This window comes from Mandrillus leucophaeus, unplaced genomic scaffold (genome assembly GCF_000951045.1).
Source record: "Mandrillus leucophaeus isolate KB7577 unplaced genomic scaffold, Mleu.le_1.0 Scaffold15, whole genome shotgun sequence".
In the NCBI taxonomy this organism is placed as follows: Eukaryota; Metazoa; Chordata; class Mammalia; order Primates; family Cercopithecidae; genus Mandrillus; species Mandrillus leucophaeus.
In genome coordinates, this window is record NW_012101476.1 from 8479423 (window position 1) to 8504693 (window position 25271).

Below are 25271 nucleotides of genomic sequence, written 5' to 3' on the forward strand. Positions count from 1 at the left end.
ACCCGGGAGGCTGAGGTGGAAGTATTGCTTGAGCCTGGGAGGCGGAGGTGGCAGCAAGCCCTCGTTGCATCATTGCACTTCAGCCTGGATGGCAGAGACCCTATCTCAATAATACAAGAATTTGATTTCTGCATAAGGATGACTTCACTGCCTTTTTTTTTTTTTTACATGCAAATCCTCCCCAAGTACATTTTAATTTTGTTGTTTTAATTAACGAGAACTTGTTCTCCCCTGTGCCACATCTTTCACAATTTTTTATCATGTGAGATGTGTTTATCTAATGAAGTGGGGATGGGAAGAGGCATTAGCTATTTTCGGAGTCTGTGATAGCCACATAATGACATTTTAAGAGCATAAGCTTCAGTTCTTCAAGCCCCTCAAGTGAATGTGGAGATGAGTCAAGTTCAGGCAGGCCCGGCAGACATGAATGTTCTTTCTTTTCTGTCTTCTCTTTCTCCTGTCTCCCCATTAGTAATACTCTCCATTGCTGTCTGTAGATTAATACTCACAGTCACGTGTATGCTGTATTTTATAAAGAACTTGACTGTTCACCCTGAAGCTTTGGCACCTGCCAGAGACGTGAGTTGCTGCTGACTCATGATGACTATATCCAGGCAGGTGTGTTTCTCCCGCAGCGATGGTTCACTCCTCCTGAATCCGGTGCTGTCCCTTTCCAGGCACGGCAACCACTGCCAAGACAAGGACTTCATCGGGGCAGATGTTGAAAGCAGTGGGTGACCGTGGGCAGTGAGTGCACCCAGGGCGGGCTCTGAGGTTGCAGGATCCTCCTGACCTCTGTTTTAAGTGAAAAAAGTAAGACATAAGCCAAAACTATAAAGTCAGGACACCAAGATATTGAAGTTTGTCCATACTCCTTTTTCCAGCATGATACTGTACTTCCTGTTTCTCACTGCAATTTTCTTTTCTTTTTTCTTTTTTTCTTTTTTCCTTTTTCTTTTTCTTTTTTCCTTTTTCTTTTTCTTTTCAGATGGAATCTTGCTCTGTCGCCCAGGCTGGAATGCAGTGGCGTGATCACGGCTCACTGTAACTTCCGCCTCCTGGGTTCAAACGATTCCCCTGCCTCAACCTTCATAGTAACTGGGATGACAGGCGCCCACCACCACACCCAGCTAATTTTTATATTTTTAGTAGAGATGGAGTTTAATAGTGTAGGCCAGGCTGGCCTCGAACTCCTGACCTCAGTTGTTTTCTAAGTAAATTTCCAGCTTTTCAAGGTCAGGAATCACCTCAGCTACTTTCCTGTCCGTCCATTATAGGATGGTGCCTATCACGTGGTATTTAAAATACCAGTCACAGGTTGGGGTTGGTGTGGGCTTTGCAGCCATCCACGTGTACTAGATTAACCACGTTGATCAGAGTAACCTGTCTTGGTTAACGTGGATAACATCGTGTGGAAGTAGGTATCAATAGAGGATAATTTATGAAGCACCGTGAACATTTTGCTGCATGTATTTCCTAAATCTTCATTGCTTAATGTACAAACACACGAAAGTAGTCATGATATTTGCTAATTGTTGATGAAGGTGTGACTGGCTCTAGATAAACATTTTGGAAGTAACTTTTAGGGCCGGAATGCACTCACATACTTTTTCTTAAGCCATTGAAAAGTACGAGGAATTAACAGCAAAACTTGGAGGTTTTAAGTAAATGATCAGTGTTAGTAGCTATCACTTTTTACCTTAGTAATAGCTTTCTTTGAAAGAAAATTTTAGGGGGCTCTAGGTAGATTGTAGTAGTGTTGTTTGCCTGTATACACTAATTATTGATTTTTAAAAAGTCCTTTTTGGTCTTTGTTCCCTGGTCTGTTATATAACCTGGTGGCCAGAAGGTGGGCTCAGACTGAGTCAGGCTGCTTGGGCTTGAAGCCTGTTCTCTTGGTAGCTGTGTGCCCTTGCGTGGGTAACTTCGTCTCTCTGTGTCTTAATTTCCTCCCGCAAGAGGGATTCCACCTCACAGTCTGTGTCAGCGGAAAATGACAATACAGAGAGTATGCCTGCCAGTATTTACAACATGTTAGCTGTTTCTGTCCACTTGATATTACAGCCTGAGCATCTCTTATCCAAAATGCCTGGGACCAGACGTGTCTCCGGGTTCAGATTTTGGAATATTCGCGGTACATTTGCCTGTTGAGCATCTGAAAACCTGAAATTGAAAAGGCTCCGATGAGCATTTCTTATGAGTGCTTGTTGGCCCTCAAAAAATTTCGGGTTTGGGGCTTGGGATTTTCAGAGTTGGGATGTCCAGTTTGTATACACAGAACCTAGTTAATCTCAGCACAGATTTACTACATCTTAGTAGGGGAGTGAGAACTGCTCAGGCTCTGGAGGGAATAAAGCTGATGAAACCTGGGTACAGAAAGGAAGTTGATGTAGACAGAACCTCTTTTATGATGTCATTCCACTGAAAATAAGGTTCCCTGAAGAGAGATTGCCACGGTAGCCTGCTAAGACAGTCCTCCAATAAAATGAATGGCATTTTACTTTTGATCAATATGAACCTACTTTAGGGCAAGAATAAAAATGGGTAGTGACGAATATAGATGGGAATGACATTGCTGGCATTTATTAAAGGAGAGTAGTTTTTCTGCAGGCAATTTGACTGGACTCCAGTACTCTTAAGTAAACAGTATTTCTTGAATGTGACAGGCATATTTGTAAATCTACTAAGGACTTAGTAATATATCCTGATAACAGGAATAACATCATTCTTGATCCAATAATTGCAAAGTGTAAACGATTCTCTAGAGCTTTGCAAAGGCCAAGAATGTCTCTTTCAAACGACAGTGAATTTTCCATTATCTCTCAGTACATAATTGGTTTGGCGAATCATCTTCAGGACCCAGGAACTCTCTCTGTCCTTAATATTGAGGATGATTAGTTGGGTGTTTGTGTAAATGAATGCATGCCCTCTGACTGCATTAACAGCCCAAAGTAAGTGGTCTGGGGTGAATAGATTTGTTTTTCAATGAGAAGAGCTGCATCTTTTCTCATATACTAGTATGGATGGACACTTACACCGCAGAACTCAGCAGTTCTGTCTGTTGGCTTATTTGGAAATTTTGTGGTGTTGAATCCTTCAATTATCATAAAAACTTGTTATTCCTTAGGAGTATCAAGTGACTTCTTTTGCCTTTTAGATCATATTTAAATGCTTCTATCCAGTATGCAGAGCCCAGTCTCTGTGCATAAATTCACTGTGCTACCTTCCCAGAATCTTTTTTTTTTTCTTTTTTTCTTTTTTTTTGTTTGAGATGAAGTCTCGCTCTGTCACCAGGCTGGAGTGCAGTGGCTCAATCACGGCTCACTGCAACCTCACCACGCCCAGCTAATTTTTGTATTTTTTTTTTAGTAGAGACGGGGTTTCACCATGTTGGCCAGGATGGTCTCGATCTCTTGACCTCGTGATCCACCCGCCTCGGCCTCCCAAAGTGCTGGGATTACAGGCATAAGCCACTGTGCTCCACCCTCAGAATCTTTTATCATTCTGAGTCACATGGTTTTCATCTTCCAAATTAAGCTTCACACCTATAAATCCTTTGACTGCTGTGATCATAGTGATACTTCATTTTTATATGCTAGAAGTAAAAAACATTTGTTCTGACGTTCTTTCTCAGTCTGGATCTTCCATAGCTGTTCTTGCCTGTCTTTTCCTTCTCCCTTTGACAAGCGGAGGGTGTTCTGTGTATTCCATGCAATGCCTGTTAGTCTCCTGTGTGGTACCTCAGTGGCTTCTGATCAGTGCTTATTGGATGAGTGACAGAATATAGGATTGGAATGGATGTCAAGAAATCATCAGGTTTCTGTCATCCCTTCAGTTTAATTCAATGAATATTTATTGAAGCCTTTCTTGGGTGAGCCACGTAGCATAAATGAGGGAGTTTGGCACTTACTGGAAAGTTCTGCACCTACAGCATGGTTATCTCTCGTGTTTTTTAAAGTTCTCCAATGGCCAGAAGTTTCAGTGGCAAACCCCATCGGAAAATATTGTCGTGCTCTTGCAGTAAAATGTTTCTGAAATCGTCATTCATGAGTAATATAAACATTAGAGTAGCAGGTTTAGCCAAACTCTTAATTGTTATGTCTTTATTCTTGAGTCTTCTCAATTTCCATTATGTTGACTTAGCTTTGAAACTGGTGGGATTTCTCCGTGGTCATAGAAGGATTTGTTTTTTGGATGTTGATTAGGAAGTGATTTTCAGAAAGTGGAAGTTAGGGCTGGAAGATACAGCAACGTATTTTATAGTTTCCAGATTTATTTATGAAATACAGAGTTGAACTTTAATAGGATAAGATATGTGGATATTTGAGGCCATACTACAAATACCTATGTTTGGATGTTGCGACCTCTCAGAATGTCTGGCTTCTTTTTTCAGTATATGAAACAAGAGTGTTTAAGGGGTTTTGTGTAGTTTGGAAAGAAAAGCAGATGCATTTCCGTGAGTAAGAAGTGTCTTGACTATAACTTATGAACTGTTTTTACCCACAACACTTCTAACATCACGTGTGTGGGTTTTTCCACACCAACCAGTTCTTCAACTCTGGACAGCAAGTGAATATCCTGCAGTTTAATTCGTTTCTGACACCATCTGAAAGCAGTGCAGACCCCACAAGTGAAGGGCTCGGTACCACAAGATTCCTCCACTTTGATGCCAGTCACAAGTCCTGGGATTCCTGTACTAGATGGCTATAAATTAGGGTTCCTAAAACCCCCTTCTCAGATGTGATAGTTTTCCAGAACGGCTCACAGAGCAATTTCCTTACTATTACCTGTTTATTGTGAAGGGTGCCATACAGGATGCAAATGACCAGCCAAATGGAAGAGGTGCCCAGAGTGAGGGCTGGAAGGGGGTCCCAGGCACAGGGACTTCTGGCTATGTGGAGTTGGGGTGTCCCCACCCCCTGGCACATGGAAGTGTTCATCAACTGGAAAACCCCAACTCTGTCATTTAGGGTGTTCATGGGCGTTTCATTATGTAGGCACAATTGATGAAATCTTTGGCCATTGGTAATGAGCTCCATATCCAGCTCTTCTCCCCTCCCTAGTGGTTGTGGGGTGGAAATGAACTTACAGACCTCTCTACTTGTGCCTTGGACTTTCTGGACACGAGCCCCCACCCTGAAGCTGTTTAGGGACCCACCAAGAATGGACCGATTAGAACAAAAAAGCTCCTATCACCTGGGAAATCCCACAGGATTTAGGAGTCCTGTACCAGAGACAAAGACCGATATACATTTACCACACAGCTGAAACCTGGGAGAAATAGTTTAAGTTGTAGGAGATCTGAGCCAAGACTGACAGAGGGGAAACTAGTTTCTAAAATTTTTGGAATAATGCCCACTGAGCATTATTCTTAAACTGTTTAAGAATATTTAAATGTCATGCTCTTTCTATTTTCATCCTGCATTCATGCGTGGTTTTGATGTTTATGTTCGTTGTTACAGATGAGCAGAGGTGGGGAGTTTAATGATGAACATTCGAGCGCAGGACACTCTGGGAGAAAAGGAAGAGATTGTGTGTTGTCTGCAGGAAGTGGAAGTGATCCCCTCTTAACCTACAGATGTAATTAGATGCAGAGGATGCTGAAGTCATTACCCATAAGCATTTCCAATACAGTCCGCAACCCTGAGTGGGCAGGGTTATCTCAGGGACACATTGCTGTCTGCTGTATTTCCAAGGAGCGGCAACCACTGCCTGGTGTCTGCTCGACAACTGTGAACACAGGAAGTCCGCAGAGAGGGCAGGGCTTCTGGGGCCACAGAGTTTCCACACAGCACAGGGAGCTCTGATTGACAGACCTTCCCAGAGGGCTTGGAGTACGGAATAAAGGTTGGGGGTGGATTTGGCTAAAGACTCCAAGTCAGTGGTCAAGGTCAGGCTGAGGGCCTGGGATGTAGAAAGGGCTTAGGGTTGTGGGTAAACCCTACTTAGAAAGCTGACTCTACTCAGAGAGCAAAGGTTGGAGCAAGAGTTCTGTGGAGGAGAGAGAAGCACAGAATCTGGAATGGAGGGAATGAAGAGGGCAGGTAGACCAGAAGCCCCATGGCTGTCAGGACGCCCCTACAGCGGAGGCTCTGAGTAGAGCCGTGGCGATAGAGGCAGCCAGGGAGAAGACCCATGCCTGCCGCCGTGCACCAGACCTCAGAATGCCTCGCCCTGTGGCTGTGGCTGGTGAGGGGCAGGCTGCAGGAAGAAGGGGGTCCTACACAGAGAAGGAGTCTCCTGAGAAACACTGACATTCATCTGTTAACCATTACTTACAGTTACGAATGTCCCGGGAGTGACTGAGGGCACCTCTGATTGTCAAACAGCGTAATAATGACTGCTTAGACTTGCTGACTACATTCAGGCCATGTTTTATTATATCATAATTCTATAATAATTCCCCTTTTCCAAAGATGAAAGGGTTTTGTACTTAAATGGGGAAGAATATTTACCTGCAAAAACCATGATCAGGACTCACTTCTCGCTGATGGGTACTGGGGACATGGGTGTCCGACAGGAACGTTCACTTTTTGAGATGAAGTCTCGCCCTGTCACCCAGGCGGGAGTGCAGTCATGTGATCTCGGCTCATTGTACCCTGTGCCTCCAGGCTCAAATGATTCTCCTGCCTCAGCCTCCTGGGTAGCTGAGATTACAGGTTTCCGCCACCACATTCAGCTATTTTTTGTATTTTTAGTAGAGACAGGGTTTCACCATGTTGGCCAGGCTGGTCTCAAACTCCTGACCTCATGATCCGACTGCCTCAGCCTCCCAAAGTGCTGGGATTACAGGCAGGAGTTACTGCACCCAGTCCACTTTTAATCCTTTTTTTTTAATGTTTAAATTTTTTTATTGGTATGTAATAGATGTACATACTTTGGGGTACATGTGATTAATACATTCATATAATTTGTAAAGATCAAATCAGTGTAATTGAGGTACCTATCACCTTAAATATTTGTCTTTTCTTTGGGCTAGAAATATTCAAGTTACCTTTGAATTCAGATGTCAGCGAGTCAGTGTTGGTTTAGTTGTGATGTCTCCTCGCCTGTGGCTTCTGGCTCTGCCTGGGCATGACTGCTGCTGTGTGTTAATCCGCATTTGCTCTCTGTACAGTAGCCTTCGATTCCTTCTCTTTCCTGATTTGCCTTCCCTCAGCCACCTTTAAAAGTAAATGTTTTGAAATCAAAACCACAAGGAGATAACCATCTCACACCAGTAAGAATGACTGTTATTAAAAAGTCAAACAAACAGATACTGATGAGGCTGTGGAGAACGGGGAACACTTACCCACTGCTGGTGGGAATATAAATTAGTTCACTCACTGTGAAAGCAGTTTTGAGATTTACTGATTTGAAACAGCTACCATTCGACCCAGCAATCTTATTGGTGGCTGTATACCCAAAGGAAAACAGGTCATTCTGTCAAAAAGACACATTCTCTCACATGTTCATTGCAGCACTATTCACAATAGCAAAGGCATGGAAGCAGCCTGAGTGCCCATCAGTGATGGACTGGCTAAAGAAAATGTGGTACATATATACTTATGGAATATTACACAGCCATAAAAAAGAATGCAGGTATGTTCTTTGCAGCAACATGGATGGAGCTGAAGGCCGTTATTCTTAGCAAACTAATGCAGAAAGTTTGCTAATGCAGAACAGCAAGCCAAATACTGCATGTTCTCGTTTAGAAGTGTGAGCTGAACATTTAGCACACACGGATGTAAATATGGTACCAATAGTCACTGGAGACTACTAGAGGGGAGGGGGGAAATGAGTCATAGGTCAAAAAATTACCTATTGGGTACTATGTTCGCTACCTGAGTATAGTATGCCCATGTAACAAACCTGTATATGTTCCCCGTATCTAAAATAAAAGCTAAAAATAAATAAATAAAATGCTTTGTTTGCAACATAAACAGTGCAGATCATCACCTGCACCTATTTCCTTGTGCTTTTCGTTGTGCATATAATTTTTATAAAGTGTGGATTGTAAGTTATTAAGGAATTTGTAAATGTTTAGAGTGGCCAGTTCCTTTGATTGGGTTTTGTCGTGTTTGACCGCATCCTGTCTTGTTCTGATTAATGTCCTCTTTGGACATGGCCCCAGCATTCATCACGCATCCCCAATACAGAGACCTTTGCAGACTGCCCTGGGGACATGAAAAATGAAAGGGTCCATGTGGTTCTACAGGCGTTTACATTCAGTTACCTTGGCAACTCGGTGCACTGGTTGAGGGTTTTATAAGCAGTTCTTCTAGTCTGATCTCCTGTCGGACACTGACGGTACTGACCAGCTTTTGGGGGTTTTGGAGAAACAGGCACTGTCTGTCTGGGTTCTGTGCGGTCCTCAGAGTTGGATATATAGAGTGATGTGGTTGGAGTAATTAAAAACCCACTTCTGATTCGCAGGTCAAAGAGTAACAGGTCCCCAGATATTTTCGTACTTCACACCCAATTGATGTATTTGGAAATCGCAGGATTTATTTGCAGCTATTATTTCCTCAGGGACAGACTGCAAATACATTTATTTATCCACGCTGTTTATCCAGACCGTGAGTTATGAGGTGACCTCCATCTCTGCAAGATAAATTCTGGTATCCAGAGTCCAGCCAACCTCCTCTATTGCTGTGTAGCTGAAGTGGATATTGAAATTTGTTTTCTTAGGAGGCAGGAAAGCCCCATCTCTCTCACATAAGGTTGCTGTGAGCGGGTTGTAAAACTGCCAGACCCCTATTAGGAAAGGAGTATTGCTCCCCTTTGTTGAGTAGAAGTCAGGTTCTGATCGTCCGTGGGGCAGGTTTGGATTCTTACCTCCAGGCATCTCTAAGATCATGGGATCTTGACTACCCTACCTGTACCATACTGGTAAGCCGTGTGCCAGCTTACTCCCAGTAACTGGTAAGCAGTGTGCTCTTAGACACGGGAGGTGGGGGCAGACCGTGGGTACAGGGTGCTGACTGAAGCTCTGAGATGTGACTCCAGTAGCGAGAGGCCTCGTTTTCTGAAGACACCCTGCTGTGATAGGATGACGGATTGCCTCCCGTACTCTGCTGTGCTTCAGTTGATAGCACCGAGGACGAGCAAAGCAGTGTAATGTGAATTTTTGCTTAGGGTAAATTTAAGCATGGCCACGAAGCCTTGTTGCCTCTCCATTGGAAAAGCAATTTAGCCTGCAGAAAGTAATTAAATCCGCAGTATCTGGCAATAATTAGAAATTCTGAACGGGGAGGGTTAATTGTTTCCATCAGATTTCGGTTGCCCAATAAAATGGGAGCGCATCCGGACCGTGACTGAGGTCACTTACAGTACCGTGGCTTTCAGTATTTTCATCTTTCTCCCTGCAGGATCACGCAGATTTGCGAAGCCATTTCTTCACAGTTGGGATGAAGCTTGAGACAGTGAATATGAGCGAGCCCTTTGACATCTCTCCTGCGTCAGTGACTAAGGTGAGTTTTCCTCCCTCGTTCTTCGACCCAACTCCTAGAGTGGATCAAATTAAACCTTTCAACTCAAAGACGACCAGATGAAATATATTCGTGCAAGGCTATCAGCAATGCCAGGCGAAGCTAAGGAAGATTGCCGCCCCTGCAGTCCAGCGCTGCTTTAAGCTGTTTTTATTACTGGTGGCACAGAGTGACTCTAATCAGATGCCCCCTCTTATCATGGATAGGGTGAATTTTCCTTGTCTTCTGCTAGTTGTCCACTGACGAGTTGCACGTTGTAATCATTACAAGGGTAATTTGTTCTTCCTGCACGGGTAGTAGTAAATATGATCTGTTTATACTTGGAAAATACATGAAAATGGTGCAAAGCAAATTCTCACCTCCCATGTCTCATCATTTCTGTGTTATTTTTCTCATGTGCCCTCATTGACTAAAGAAAAACTCATGCTTCTAAGATCTACAGATTCAGAATAAAATTACCTTTTAACATAAAGGCATTTTTATAATGATCTGTTAGTCTTTGAAGACTGTAATATCCCAGCGGGTCATGGTGGCTCACATCCATAATCCCAGCACTTTGGGAGGCCAAGGGGGAAGGATCACTTGAGCTAGGAGTTCAAAACCAGCCTGGGTAACGTAGGGAGACCCTGTCTCTACAAACAGTAAAACATTTTTGAAAAAGTATAATATCCATTCCCCATTAAAGAAGTTTTAATGACAAAACCTCTGGTAAACTCAAAATTGCTTGTTTCTACCTTAAATATTCTCTTACAAATAGTGTGGGAAACTTAGCATTCTTGGCCGACGTGTGTTTTGGTGAATGGTCTTTTGTGTACTTCAGTAGGAGAATTTAATTACAGATTTAAATCTGTTTTAATTTCTTTTTCTTAAGGAAATGGGATTTTCGTTAAGGAAAATCACTTTTCATGCAGTGATTAGTATTTGTTATGTGAGTCATGAGTTTTTAAAAATTTATGATTTGGTAACACTTGAGAAATTTAGTAGTGATAATGTATTACAGAATATGGAAATTGGTTATAAAAATGAAATGCTTTCTAAACATTTTTTCTTGTAAACGTTTTTTCTTTAGTGAACATAAATTGTTTTTATAACCATTAAAGTAGCTTATTTCAAGGATAACTTTAGGAGCTGGGCACGGTGGCTCACGCCTGTGATCCTGGCACTTTGGGAGGCTGAGGTAGGGTGATCACCTGAGGTCAGGAGTTTGAGACCAGCCTGGCCAGCAGGGTGAAACCCCATCTCTGCTAAAAATACAAAATTTAGCCAGGTATGGTGGCGCATACCTGTAACCCCAGCTTCTTGGGAGGCTGAGGCAGGAGAATCGCTTGAACCTGGGAAACGGAGGTTGTAGTGAGCCGAGATCTTGCCACTGCCCTCCAGCCTGGGCGACAGAATGAGACTCCATCTCAAAACAAACAAACAAACAAAATCAGGAAAACTTTAAATATTTAAGGTTATTTAAAGAAAAATACATTGGCTTTTGCTTTATAATCTTTGAAAGTCATGTACTCCTGATTATCTAGCATCCGTTAAAAACCTTTTAATTTGAAATGGCCTTTGGGGTTCTTTACTGTATATCCTGCCAGTAGTTGGATATTTTTCCAAAATGGACAAATGGTACCCTGTTGAATCCTAGCCAGAATTCTCCTTTGTTCCGTTAGTGGGTGCTGCAGTCATGCCAGCTGCCCATCTGTTTGCAGATGTAGCATGCTACAGAGTCACTTCACCTGGTATTTATCAATTAAACTCAACAGAGTTGATGTGCATAGACTGTCAGCGGTAGCCTCTCTTACATTCTTTCTTTTTTTTTTTTTTTTGAGATGGAGCCTTGCTCCATTGCCCAGGCTAAAGTTCAATGACGTGATCTCGGCTCACTCACTACAACCTCTGCCTCCTGGGTTCAAGCGATTCTCCTGCCTCAGCCTCCCAAGTAGCTGGGATTATAGGCGCCTGCCACCGTGCCTGGCTAATTTTTGTGTTTTTAGTAGAGATGGGGTTTCATCATCTTGGCCAGGCTGGTCTCGAACTCCTGACCTTGTGATCCGCCCGCCTCAGCCTCCCAAAGTACTGGGATTATAGGCGTGAGCCACTGCACCCAGCCTCTCTCACATTCTTATTCCTTTAAATAATTCTTATGCCTTTAAATAGTTGTAATATATAATGTTAGAATGTGTCTACTAATCAAAATTAATTTCAGCCCAAATATCTTTTTCTAGTTGGATAGACTTCCAGTGATAGTTGGCTTTTCACAGTAAATAATTTTCTCTAAATAGATCTTATCGAGGGGAGGGAAGAAGTATTTTTACTGATTTCTAAATTGTGTTTCCCTTTTTATTTTGCTTTTTCTTACCCTTTGTAGCAAAGATAAAATAAGTCATGCTGTTTCGTGTACAGCGCTCCTTCTCTTATTGACCATGTTTTGTATAATGCATGGACTGGGATGTGTGCATCTGTCTTTTAGAACCTAGGTAGGCACCTCCCCAGGTTCAAGACTCATCTTCATGTAATGACATATCAGAATACTCCTAGCGTAGAAGATATTTACAATTAAATATATTTCTGTAAGTATGGGGAAAGTACCTTGGAGTATTATGTTGGAAAATATAACACACTGTGCTATCATTACTCATCACAATGAAAATTTCATTTTTTTTCCCACCTTGGGCCTTTTCTTGGTGGCATAACTGTTGAAGAAATATGTAAATAATGTTACAACAAACAGACAAGGATGCAGACAGGCGTGTAGTGGATCGAGTATTAAATGGTGAACCTCCAGCAGTCCAGCCAGCGTGTGTTCCTGGTGTTGAAATACTGGCAGATGGTGATGATGTCATCTGTGTAAGCGAAGTGCATTGTATTGATTAGAGGAAAGGCTACTGGCATGAGAAGCCTTGGGTTCTGTTTCTGTGTCTGCCATCTCTTAGCTGTGCAGTCTTGGGCAAGTCAGTTAACTACTCTGGGCGTTAGTTCTGAGTCCTGTGGGTTCTGGACTGGATAGAGCACAAAACACTGCTTTGGACCATTTAGGAACATGAGCCCTGATGGATCTGATGAAACGTACTAAGCTTTTCCTTTGAAGCGTTCCCACGTGAACATGCATTTTAACGGTTGTGGAAATTCCTTCTTTAGAGGGTACCGCGGCTCCACCAAAATCACATGCTCTTTGTATACGTGTGTGTGTGAGTATGTGTATGTATGCGAGACAGACTAAATAACAGTAATTTAACAGATATTTATTGAGCATTCATAGGCTGCATTCTGGACAATGTTCCCATTGTGGAGCTTATATTTTAATGGAGGGAGACAGAATATAAACAGAATCAATAAGTAAATAAATTTAGTATGTTACATATTAAATGCTAAGAAGAAAGATACACCAGGGCAAGGATGTTGGGTTCCTGGGACTGTGCCCACCAATGGCAGTGAGGACTCCAGGAGGCCTTGGTGTTAGTTTCCCTGTTGGTACGCACTTGGCTTTGCACCCTGAGCCAGATCGCCATGCATCAGTTTTCAAGACTGTCCAGGGGAGTCCCGGTGCCCAGAGGAGTGAAAGTGATAGAAGTGGAAGGATTTCCATAATCCTTTCAGGCGGAAGGAGGATGAGATTCTCAACAGGGCTCTCAGAGATGACCTCACTGGGAAGGCCCCATCTGATCCTTTGTTGCTTGAAGTTGACTTTCACAGGCAAACCTACAGTAAACTATTTACCAAAATTAGCCCAGAGAAGAACAGAAGTGAGTTTCCTCTCCTGCTTTGCTTTGAACTAAATTGCTTCCAGAAAAAAAATAAAGGAGCCGGGAATCATAGCTTCGTAAAACTCTCAAGGTTTCCTAAGAAAGACTGGGTTATGTCCGTTGAATTGGGAAAAGGATCTTTTTTTCTGGCCTGTTTTAGATACTAAATTATTTAAATCCATCATGCTTTTCAGTGATGGTCCATCTGATTTTTACCCTCTGCTTTGTTTATCGGCATGCCTTGCTCTTATTTCTTCATTGATGTTTCTTCTTATATTCAGTGGACATTTATCCAGTTTCTATGTACAAAGCACTTTGTATGCATTTGGGAATATTTGTGTTAACAAAAAGACATCACTCTCCTTTAATAACTTATGCTGCATGGCATTGGAAGACCGATGTGTTATCAGTCTAGAAAGGAGTAAGAGTTTTCAATACAGAAGTTGAAGTCTGAAATTTTAGGAGCACAGAGTGAGGGCAGTTTATTCCACCCAGATCAGCAGCACTGAAGTACGAGATGCACCTTGAAAATGCACTGTGTTTTGATAGCTCAAACATGGCATTGGGGATGTTGTAGTTGATGAGGCTTAGGGTGAATGATTTCCTTTCGGGCTGGAGGGTGGGGTGTTCTGAGGGACATGGCGCAGGATGAGGCTAGAAAGCTCCAAGCCAGATCTTGGAGACTGTTGAATGATCTGGTGTAAAGAGTTTGGTGCTGGCTGTGGACACTGAGAGATGGTTTCACTTTTCAGTTCCTGTCTTGGCTGTCATCGAAGCTGGGGTTTGTCTGTCTGACTTCCCCCGTTCATTTTTCTTCAAGCTATGGCCATTGGTTTACTTCTCCAAGTCTTTAATTTTGTTCATTCTCAGTCTTCCATATCACCTAGTTATTTATCTTTCCATTAATAGGAGCACAGGGGTCAATTCTAACTTTTTATCAGCTGAATTAATTTAGTAATAGACATTGAAAATGCCAGTTTATATTCAGATCATTTTGATGAACTATATTTAATTGCCTTTGGAAGCTCTGCCACTATTTTATGCTTGCATTATGTGTAACTCTAAAGAATTAACCTTTGGCTCCCTGCCTTTTTTTTTTCTTTTAGGTTTTTAACAATCATTTTTTTCAAGTGACTATTGACGACCTAAGACCTGAACCAAGTAAACTCTCAGTGCTGTGCCATGCAGATTCTTTGGGGATTTTGCCAGTACAATGGTGCCTTAAAAATGGAGTCAGCCTCACTCCTCCCAAAGGTTTGTATTCTGTGAAGGTGTGCAGGGTCTGGCGATTCAGGAGGGTGTCTTACTGTCATTGAAGTAACGCTTGCATTAATCTGGGGAGGCTGGTTGTGTAAAGGGTTTAGATGTAGTAGAAATAGGGCGTTCTTCATCAGCTTGACATAGGTGTCAGTTACAGCTCCATCCCCGGGCGAGGCGAGCGGCCTTGGGCTTCTCACTTCTGTCCACAGGAGTTTCCCTATCCGTTACGGCATTATTGGCAGACGTGCTGCTGTTTTGTAGGCATAGAGGATGCAGCATTGCTAAGTGATTGAGCTCAAAGACTTCAAAGTGTCTGAGAAGTGGCTTTACAAATGTAACAGTGTTGGTGAAGCATTTCTTTAGAGTTTTTATTTCCAATAAGCTAAGCTTTTCCAGAGTCAATTTGCTTTCAGATATCCAACAATTAAACGGTATAATAGTTTAAAATAATTACATTGGGAGCCAGGATGCATTAAAATAATTTTAAATTGGGATTCAAGAACCACATTGTTAGTGAGTACCACTCTTAGAGTTTACCAGTGTGGTTTGTTGTCCCCTATAGACCTAAGGTTTATTCAGGAAGAAAGTAGTAAGATGAGAGGTGAGACTAAGAGAAGAAGAATAAAAGTATAGTAAGAAGAAGAAAATTGGAAAAAGATGAGAAAAGTAAACTTATTGAGGAGGATTTTAACAGACAACCTTAAATAATAAGGGGTTTTGTACTAACCTTTCCAGATCTCTAGGGATTGGATAGCTTGGGACATTAACCCTACTGGGAGAATCATGCACTTCCCACAGGTTAAGTCCCATCTTACCTGGTGGCCTCGCCCCTCTGTTTGCATCATTTAGTGGTGCCTGCCTGCTTACCTTTCCTATGACTGTACTCTGCTGGGCTTTTATCTTCATTTTCCCCATATTTGTCCTTATGGAGGAGATGCTTTTGAATATTTCCATTTCTGCTGTTGACTCTTTGGGTTAAAGTTGTGCAGTCGTGGAGTTTGGCCTAATGGCATGTAGTAAACTTACACAGAACACAGCCTACCAGTCACTGTTTTTAATGCCTAATTCATTCACTCCTCAAAGTGAACTATGAAGAATCTAAGTCCCAAAGAGTTTATATAACTTCCCCAGGGTCACTTGGATCGTAGGTCTCCGGGCAGAGCTTGGGTCGTGGGACTGTGTCCCCTGGTAGCGGTGAGGACTCCAGGAGGCATTGGTGTTTGTTTGTCTGTTGGTATGAACTGGCTTTGCACCCTAAACCACATCACTGCTTCAGTTTTCAAGACTGTCAGGTGGAGACACCTGTGGGAGTCTCCAGGTGCCAGCAGAGTTAAAATGATAAAAGTCGAAGGATTCTCATCCCTTTAATATGGCCTTGCAGGAGTCATATTATCAACGACCTATTGGTAGTAGGTGGGAAGTCCTTCCCTGCTGTGGAATTAGCCATAGGTCCTGTAAAGTCTGAATACCCTGTGGGCCATCTTCCTTTGCTTCTTTTAAACTTTTCTCATGGAAGCATGTGTGGGGAATGGATCCTGTGTCATTGAAGGAAAACTTTTTCTAGATACGTAAATGCTACTTGGTTAGACTTTGCTCATTCCTCGATAGTATTAGGATCTATTTAAGAATTTTGAAAAAATGGTTGGCTACTTCCTCATTGAGTGAAAAAAAGGAAAAGTATTTATATCAGCATTTTGGCTGCTTGAGCACTCCATTATGGCAGAGGTTTCATAGTTGTCAATGTTTTCAGAATTTTAAAATACATTTTCTATGAATTACATAAAAAGATCATTGACATGGCTTAGAAGTTCACCAGGAAAATGGATGTGCCTATTTGAATATTTGAATTTTATGATATTTAGAAAATTGTTTTACATTAATGTAACTGAACTGTTAAACATTCAATGAAAGGACTATACAAAGATATAAAATTAAATATTTTTATATTTTAAGCTTTTTATACCTAATATTTAGTTATGATGATCATTTCTTTTTTTATCCAAATATTTGTGATATTTGGTGAGATGAAATTATCTTCATGCATTCTTCCAAACCATTCCTCTCTCGTTGAAAGTGAAATTTTCTTTTTCAAAAACTCAAAATTTTCTTTTTCAAAAAAATTTTTTCATGGATATTATATACAAATACATACTGCACATCAGTAGAATATTGAGTAATGGTGGCTGGTACCTTCCAATAAGAAACTATAATTCTTTTTAAACCATTAAAGCATTCGGGAAGTGGTAAATATCATTAGTTCATTGTACTAGTCTGTTTTCATGCTGCTGATAAAGAAATACCCGAGACTGGGTAATTTATACAGGAGAAGGGGTTTAATGGACTTACAGTTCCACATGGCTGGGTTAACCTCCTAGTCGTGGAAGGCAATAAGGAGCAAGTCACGTCTTACATGGATGGCAGCGTGCAAAGAGAGAGCTTGTACAGGGAAACGCCTGGTTTTGAAACCATCAGATCTTGTGAGACTTATTCACTATTATGAGAACAGCACAGGAAAGACCTGCCCCCATGATTCAATTACTTCCCACCAGTTTCCTCCCATGACATGTGGGAATTGTGGGAGTTACAATTCAAGATGAGATTTGGGAGAGGACACAGCCAAACCATGTCATTCAAGAATGTGGTAAATATCATTAGTTCAGGAATGTTTTCTTGAAATAGTAGAATTTTTACTTATAAACCAATAAGAAAAAGACCAGCAACTTACAGGAATGTGGACAAGGAATAAACTCAGAAGAGCACACAAGAAGCTCAGTGACTTGGGCAAACTTATCATAATAAGATAAACACAAATGAAGAGAAATCCTGTTGATGTGGTATCTGCTTATCAGATGAGATAGAAATCCGAAGGAGAAGGAACAGGAGAACCTCAGCTTAGTGAGACGGTGGAGGAATAAAGATTCCTAGACATTGCTGTTGAGAGTGCAGGAAGGGTGCAAACTGTGTGGAAGGCAGTTTGGCAGATTTTGCTAAACTTTTATTTTCCCACTGACTCAGTAATTCCACTTCTGGAAATTTCTCCTTAAATTTTAGCGTAGAGATCATCTGCACAAAATTTTGTGTTTTTTGCAGCATTATTTGTAATAGCAAAAGAGTGGAAAAATTCAAGTACCTATCAGTAGGATATTGATTAAGTAGACTTTGGAGATCTTTCTAATGAAATCTATGCCATTGTTGAAAAGAACGAGGCACATCTCTATTAACTGATGTGGAAGGCTGTCTGAGATACACTATGAGTGGTACAGTAGGTATCATATGACACTTTCTATGTTAGAGAAGAGGCAAAACAGTATATATTGGTGTTTGCTCATATTTCTGTAGTTACATAAGAAACTAATGAGAACTATTATTAGTGTTTGGGGTATGGGCGACAGTGGTGGGGAGTGTGGCGTAAGGGATGAAGGTAGACATGACGTGTAACAATACTATTTTTATCTTTTTTCTTTTCTATCTAAATAAATTTATTACCTATTTAAAAATAAACATATATTATTAAAAATGGAGGGTTTTTATAAGTGAAAGGGATCCTAAAGATGATTTCATCAACCTTACTTATTTTCTATCTAGAGAAATTGAGGCTCAGTTGTGTTAAATGACTTTTCAAATCCTGGTGCAGGGGTGTTGGGTTAAAAACCCCAGCCTTAAGATACCAAATCTAATGCTTTTCCTACACAACCATATCCACACTTCACTGCTGTTCTGTCTTGCTGATGTTTTGTAATGTTCATCCTTCTTAGTAATTCTAGAGCGTTTGGGGGGCCTAAAGCAACCTAATTCATGTCAGTGAACCATGGCTTTACACGATTCAGATGGTCAATATGTCAACGCAGTCAGAGAATTACAATTTTAGGGAATAATTTTACAAGGGTGTGTGATTATAAGACAATCATGGCTTCATTCATTGACTTCCTTACTCTCTTGTGAGAGTGCAATATTTTTATTTTTGTAATTAAACTGAATGAGTGTTTAGAGGAGGAGGTGGTGGTGGTGATTGTAGTAGTGGTGTTTTACGGTTTCCTTTTGAGGTGGTTGATTTCACATCTTACATCTCAACACCAGGATTAAGAGTCATGCTATAGAGATGTTTCAGAGACCATTCTTTACTTTATGAATGTATGCAAATAGAAACTTTTTTAAAAATAAAAGGTTGTTGTGTCTAAATTAAATTATTAGGTTGACATGTAGAATGTGTGGGGTTTATTATACATATTGCCAAGTGATTTCAGATGTTTTCTCGTGTGTGTGTTTCCCATGAATGTATTGGGTTGTCCAGATTGCTGTTAAAAACAGGCATGCTGCCTACAATTACAGTGTGTTGCTTGATTCTAAAAAGAGGTTGGGAAGCAGCTGTTGAAATGAAAGACTTCTGGTGGTGTAGGAGAGAGATATGCAAATAACACAGACATTTTATTACATTGTTTTAACTCTGTTCCTACTTAAAAAAAAATCTGTCCTCACACCTTAGAGACAAGAGAGCTAGAGTGGATGCGAGTTTTTCAGTGTGGCTTTCTGTATAGTAAACATTTTCCTGGTAAGCAAAAGTTAGAACCTTGGAAATTTTACCCAATTAGTTTAAATCCAATAAACAGCAAGTCAGTTTCATAGGCACTATGAAAAGTGATCAACAAGTGGATCAGCTAAGCAAAAATGTGTATAGGTTATCAACCATGACTTGCTATTTTAAAATTATTTCATCAACCTTTCTTGTGTAACATGAAAGATTAGTTGTAGAATTAGTGGAGGAAAAGTTCCACCCAGGAACTTTTGTAGAAAATGTTCAGCCTTTACATTTCTGCTGTAAAAAGTGTGAGCAAAGGCTGAAGTAATTGGCTTACCTTAGCAGCTTTGATTTGTCTCTGTTAGCTGACCATTTAATGGACACATAAACTGTTAACACAATTCAGGAAGTAAAGGTGTATTTTAATTATTACTGAGACGCAAAGCAGGGAACCCTAAGTGGTATTCTGTTTTCCTAAAGAAAAACCTCAGACACTGACCGATGAGCTTAATCCATTTTGTCACTCATGTTTCAGACATACCAAAGGGGGCAGAAAATAACATGTGGACACTCATGGCCCTACCATCTTGCTTCAACAGATGCTAACATTCTGCCTTGTTTGATTCATGTTTTTCAACAACAAAATATAAAACATGAAAGTGTTACGGATATAATGAAGGCCAAGTAATCCTTAAGTCCTCTGTTTCTTATGCCCCATACCTCATCCATCAGGGACTTCTGTTCACATTTTCAGAGTCTCACTGCTTTTCCTCACGACCACCTGTCTCAGGCCGCCAGTGAGTCTCATCTGGTTCCTGCAGTGGCCGCTTGTTTAACTCAGGGAACTCTCAACACTTCAGTCAGATCGATCGTGTTAGAACATAAACCACAGGTCCTTTTGCTTGGACTGTCCAGTGCCTTCCACCCAACCCAGTGTCCAAGTTCAGATTGTGGCAACAGCCTACAGCACCCAGATGTGCTGACTTCCATTGCCCTATCCAGCCTCATCTCTCGACTCCCCACTCAGTCTGTCCTAGTCACTCTCATCTCCTTGACGTGGCACCTGCTGTTCCTTCTGCACAGATGCCCTTAACCTGATTCAGTCTTGACTCAAGTGCTACCTGCTTGAAGTCATCTTTCTGGGCTTCCCTGTTCAATCTCAATAGCAAACCACCACTCCCAACATTTGCATCTCTTTCCCTTGTTTGTCTTGTTTTTCATTCATCTCCCCCACTAAAATGAAAGATCCAGAGCAGCGTGGGTGTTTGTCAGTCACCCACCAGTGATCCTCAGTAGTTGGAATAGTGGGTGGCACTTGGTAGGTATTTGTTGAGGTTGAATGAATTGAAGCTCTGTCCCCATTCTCTTCCACCCCAGCCCTTCACCCCTCATCCTCCACAAGGTGAGCATCCTCCTAAAGATTACATGCTTTTATGACATGACTGCATAGGCTTCTTTGTTTATGCCTTACCAGTATCATTGTTTTTATTACAGTCAAATTAAAATAGACCTTATTTGACTATGTACGTATATAATGTGCTATGCATATCTTTATGTAACTTTTTACTTATTAAGATTTTTCAGATTTTTTTCCATGTTGGGGCATGTAGATTGTTTATTCATTTTGCCTGCTTTATGAATATACTGTAATATTTGAAAATTCCATTTTCTATTGGTGAACATGGAAGGCATTTCCAGGTTTCCCTATTGCAAGTGATCCTCAAAGGTACAACCAATGTCCCCAAGTGTAAGAGGTGCTTTCAGGGAATATTCCTAAAAAATGTGGAATTGCTGGAATTCCGTAGATAGTACCAAATACTCTCCATGTTGTGTTAGTTTACATTTCTAATGTGGTGTTTGAGCATTCCCATTTTGTGTCACCCTCACTGTTTTGCGGTGTTCCTAGGGTTAAGCATGGCCCCTCTGAGGGGAGTGAAGCAGATCTCCTTGTTTCAGCGAGGTGGTCCTGATCACTAGGATGGTTGAGCGCTGCATCCTACCCTTATTGGCCATTTGTGGTTTTCTTCCTCGACCTATTTTCTTTTGATCAGAGAAGTAGTTTATATATTCTAACATGAATCCTTTCTTAGCAGTGTGCTTCACACATATAATAACCTAGTCTGGCTTGTTTCTTTGCTTTTTAGTGGTTTTTGTAATGGCATATTGAAGTCGTAAATTGTAATGTAGTCAAACAGCCATCTTTCCCTGTATGCATTGTTTATATATCTTTAGAATCCCTTCCTACTGATGTGTTTTCTTTAAAACTGTTGCAATTTTACTTTTCCATGTTTAGATCTGCAACCTACTTGAAATTGGTTTTTGTATTGGCATGAGGAAGGAAAGCTATCTTATTTTTCTTGCTTGGATAGAATTGAAGTTTTTCATTTCTCCACTTGTCTCTGCATCGTTTGTTGAATGGTCTGCTGTTTCCTCTTTGATTTATAATGCCACCACTGTCATGGATTCATCCCTTTGTGGGTGTGACTCTTAACCCTGTTCTTTGTTATTCTGCCTCTTCAGTCTGTTTGTATAGCCCTGAACAAATTGTTATTACTTTATAATAATATAGTCTTGATATCTATTAGTTGAGTCACTTTTTCTTTATTTTTGTTCAACACTTCTTGGTTATTTTTGGCAAGTCATTCTTGTACATGAATTTAAGCATTGGTTTGTAAGGATCTGTAAAGAGACACATTGGATTTTGGCATTGCATTGAATTTACAGATTTAGAAAAATTGATATTTTCTTATATTATCTTTTTATAACTTGCAATCTTTTCTTGGAATATTTCCTAGGTACCTTATCCTTCTGCTTGCTGTGGTGAATGGGATTTCTTTTCGTTTCTTATTGGCTGTCAGCTGGTATAAGAGAATGCCACTGATTTTGTGTATTTATGTCATATCTAGCTACCTTTCTAAACTGTCTTAAAAACGGTTTGTGTGAGATACGACTTATGTTACACTTGACAGTTTGGAAAAACTGTCTTATAAACCTGTCTGGAACTGGTGATGTTGGTGTTTTATTGCGTGTGAATTTATTTCCTTTAGTGGATATAAGTTTAGTCAGGTTAACCATTTGTGAGATAGTTTTGGTAATGAACATGTATTTTACAGTAGTGTCTGTTTTAGCTGTATTTTCAGAGTTATTGTCATATCATTGGTCAGGTCAAGTTTATTTATTAAAGTATTCAGGTTTTCTATATCCTCATTATATTTTTATCTATTGTTCTGTAAATTTCCGAATGGTACTTTAAAATATTATTTTGAGATTGAGGATGTTAGCTTCTCTTTGTTTTTGTGATGGATATGTTTGTGCAGTGTGTATATGTGGGTGGTGTGTGTGTGTCTAATATGTGATGTGTATGTGTGGTAAGTCTGTGTGGTATGTGTCTGTATGTGTGTGCTGTGTGGGGGGTGTGTGTGGTGTGTAGTGTGTGATGTACATGTGTGTGTTTGAAGTTGTGTTAAGGTGTTCAGATTCAAGATCATTAAACTGGTGGAAGCTCTCTTTTTTCCTGATAAGGCATTTTGCGTTAAAGTCCATTTCTCTGGCCCGCCCTCAAGTTGGTTTGTTTCCTTATGTGGTTTGTGATTGTTGATTGTCAACTAATTTCAGTGGCGGTTGTTATTTATGTGGCAGTTCCATGTGCCCTGGTTTGAAGTCATCTCTTCAATCTATATTTGTTACTGTCTCTATCCACCCACTAGGAAATAAACTTCATAGGGTCAAGGGTATTTTTAAAATATCTTTTGTTCACTGCTACATCCCCAACACCAAAAACAATGTCTGGTCCATGAAGGTATCCCTGGTTATTCAAGGAATGAGTGGCTGAGTTTGCTATTAATCTCTTAGTCTGTGTCCCATGGAATTGGAAAGCTGGACCCCACATCCATGTGTGCCACTGCCCTGGGGAAGTGCATGATCTCCTTTTTTCTTCTTCAGAACCGCACGTTCGTAGCCCATCTCTGTTGCCTCTCTGATCCAGTCAGCGTAGTGTGTCTGGTTCTATTTTCATAGACTGCGCTGCTGCCTGGGGCCACATGTAGGTAGTAGCCTTGGGTCCTCCTGCTCATCTCTCTTGAGCCAGGCTGTCCTCTGCCCTCTGGGCTGGGCTGCTTAGCTCTGGTTTTCAGGGCTCTTTCAGGTTTTGTTTTGTTTTGTTTTTTTTTTTTTGATGTGTGTGTGTGTGTGTGGAGATTCTTCTTTTAACTTGGGCTGTGTAATTTTTCAAAAATGTGTTTCATCTGAATATCTGTAGGGAGACTGTCAGATCGTCCCACCTGGCTACTGGACTTGGAAGCAAGTCTCATTTCTAGCTTTCTGATTCATTCTTGAGCAAAAAGGTCACTTTTGATTGAAAAGAGTTGGGATAGTAAACTCTTTGGGTCATTTTTAATATCTGAAAATACTTCTGATTGTTGAAAACTAAGAGCCTTTTGTGTTTATCCCTAAATTCACTTCATTCTTCAGGGTATGTAAGATGTTTTTGCCCATTGACAGCTGGTATTTATATGTTAGACCCCATCCTGGGCACATACCTGTGTCCCCTAACATTTTGTTTACAATTCAAAATAACGTGGAACATTTCCTTGGCAGAGAAGTATATGAAGTGTCATACCATGATCAAGATTTAAATATTTCTCAACATAATGTTTTAAAAGATAAGGAAGGTGGTATGGCTAGTGCTTATATTATTGTCTTACTTGTTTATCTTCCTTATTTTCTGTTTTTTGTTTGTTTGTTTGTTTTGTTTTTTTTTGTTTTTTTCCCTGCACTGTTTCATGCATGAACATAAAAACAGAGTAATTCAATTGGGAATGAATGAAAGCGTCACTTTTAAAGCTCAGCATCAAGGAGGGCTTAAAATTGAATATCACCCAAGAATGTGGAGGTAGCTAGATTTCAAGAAGGAGGTTGTAGGTTTTTAGCAAACAGCATGGACAAGAACAAATGCTTTAGTCAGTCACTGGTGATTTTGCTGTCCTGCCTATAAGTCTGCAATGTACAGAAACTCCTTTGTGAAACAGATGGAGGCAACGTTGAGAAAGTTGTTTTCTGGAATAGACAGACTGGCTCCCAGGACTGGTTCTGCCAGCTGAGGTCTGTGCAGTCTTGCCTCCCTGCCTGGGCCATGGGACATTCATCCCCTAAAGTGATGCCACAGAGCCCCTGGCTTTAGTGGGTGTTCAAGGAATGTTGGTTGCCTCAAAAACATTAAAAACTTGGGCTTGAAAGGAGAAAGATCAGCTTTCAATCGGAAGAGTAAGGCATTGCAAAAATGCCCCGAAGTGCTGCTCTGTGAGTTGTGCTACTTTCTGGGAAAGGACTGAGAACCTGTTCTTAGAACTTACGTTCTGTGGCATCAACATTTATGCACATATGTGGGTCCTGGTATTTGCTGACTTTGAAGATGATTGTATCACTTTTCCTTTCCAAGGAAGGTGGAACTGAAAACTAAATACGCTTGCTATTTACTCATGCTCTTCTAACATTTAATAGAGTAAACATTCTCTGGGGTGAGGAAGATCTCTCTATGGAGCTGTTTGCTGTGCAGTGGTGAGATCTTCAGAGCTTTCTTTCCTCACCTCTCCGAGTGCCCCTCCATTCTTGCTTTTACCTCACTGTGTTATCGGCGTCAGGCTGTGTGTCTGGTACTCCCAGTAGTTGCTGGAGCCTGAGGATTTTGACACATTACCAAATTGACATTACAGTGGTTTTTAAAGTTACACTCCAACCACAGACACATAAAAGCACCTGCTTCCTAACAGCCTTTACAATGGTGGATTCTTAGTGTTGCTTTTCATTTTGCCAGCCAGATAGATAGCAAACATGGTATTCCTTTGCTATTTTTATTTTTTATTAAGATTGTGTATGTTTTTTCATAGCCACCCAGGATAGAAGAGGAGTTTTTATTCCTGCATGTCTCTTTTGTTAGAGAGAGAATTTTTGTCTGTAAACCCATCTCCTACCCATCTTAAGCCTCCTGAAAAGGGCATATGGCCACCATGAGTGTCTCAAGATTGTCCCGATTCACTTCCTCCAGGAACTGGATATCAGGATTCTACTGGCAAAGCTGGAGGAAGGCTGAGGGGAGGCAGTCATGGTGTATTTCATGTGCTGAGTGGACTCTGGATTGATCAACCATGCCTTAATTATCATTTAAAATAGGGCAAAGATTCTGTGTTTTCAGATACTTTTTTATTAATGAAATAATTTTGTGATCATTATTGAAAACTTGGAAAATACAAAGAGGTCAAAGAAGAAAGTAGCCAAGAGTTCCACCACCCAGCA

General features: G+C 40.9%; 1 protein-coding gene across 1 annotated transcript in view; it reads left to right on the forward strand.

Moving 5' to 3' along the window:
* The window catches only part of SFMBT2 (Scm-like with four mbt domains 2), a 264497-nt gene that overhangs the window by 156497 nt on the left and 82729 nt on the right, over window positions 1-25271 (forward strand). The window contains exons 7-8 of the mRNA XM_011974950.1: window positions 9351-9452; window positions 14311-14458. Of these exons, the coding sequence (XP_011830340.1) occupies window positions 9351-9452; window positions 14311-14458 (250 nt within the window). The remainder of the gene's footprint in view (window positions 1-9350; window positions 9453-14310; window positions 14459-25271) is intronic.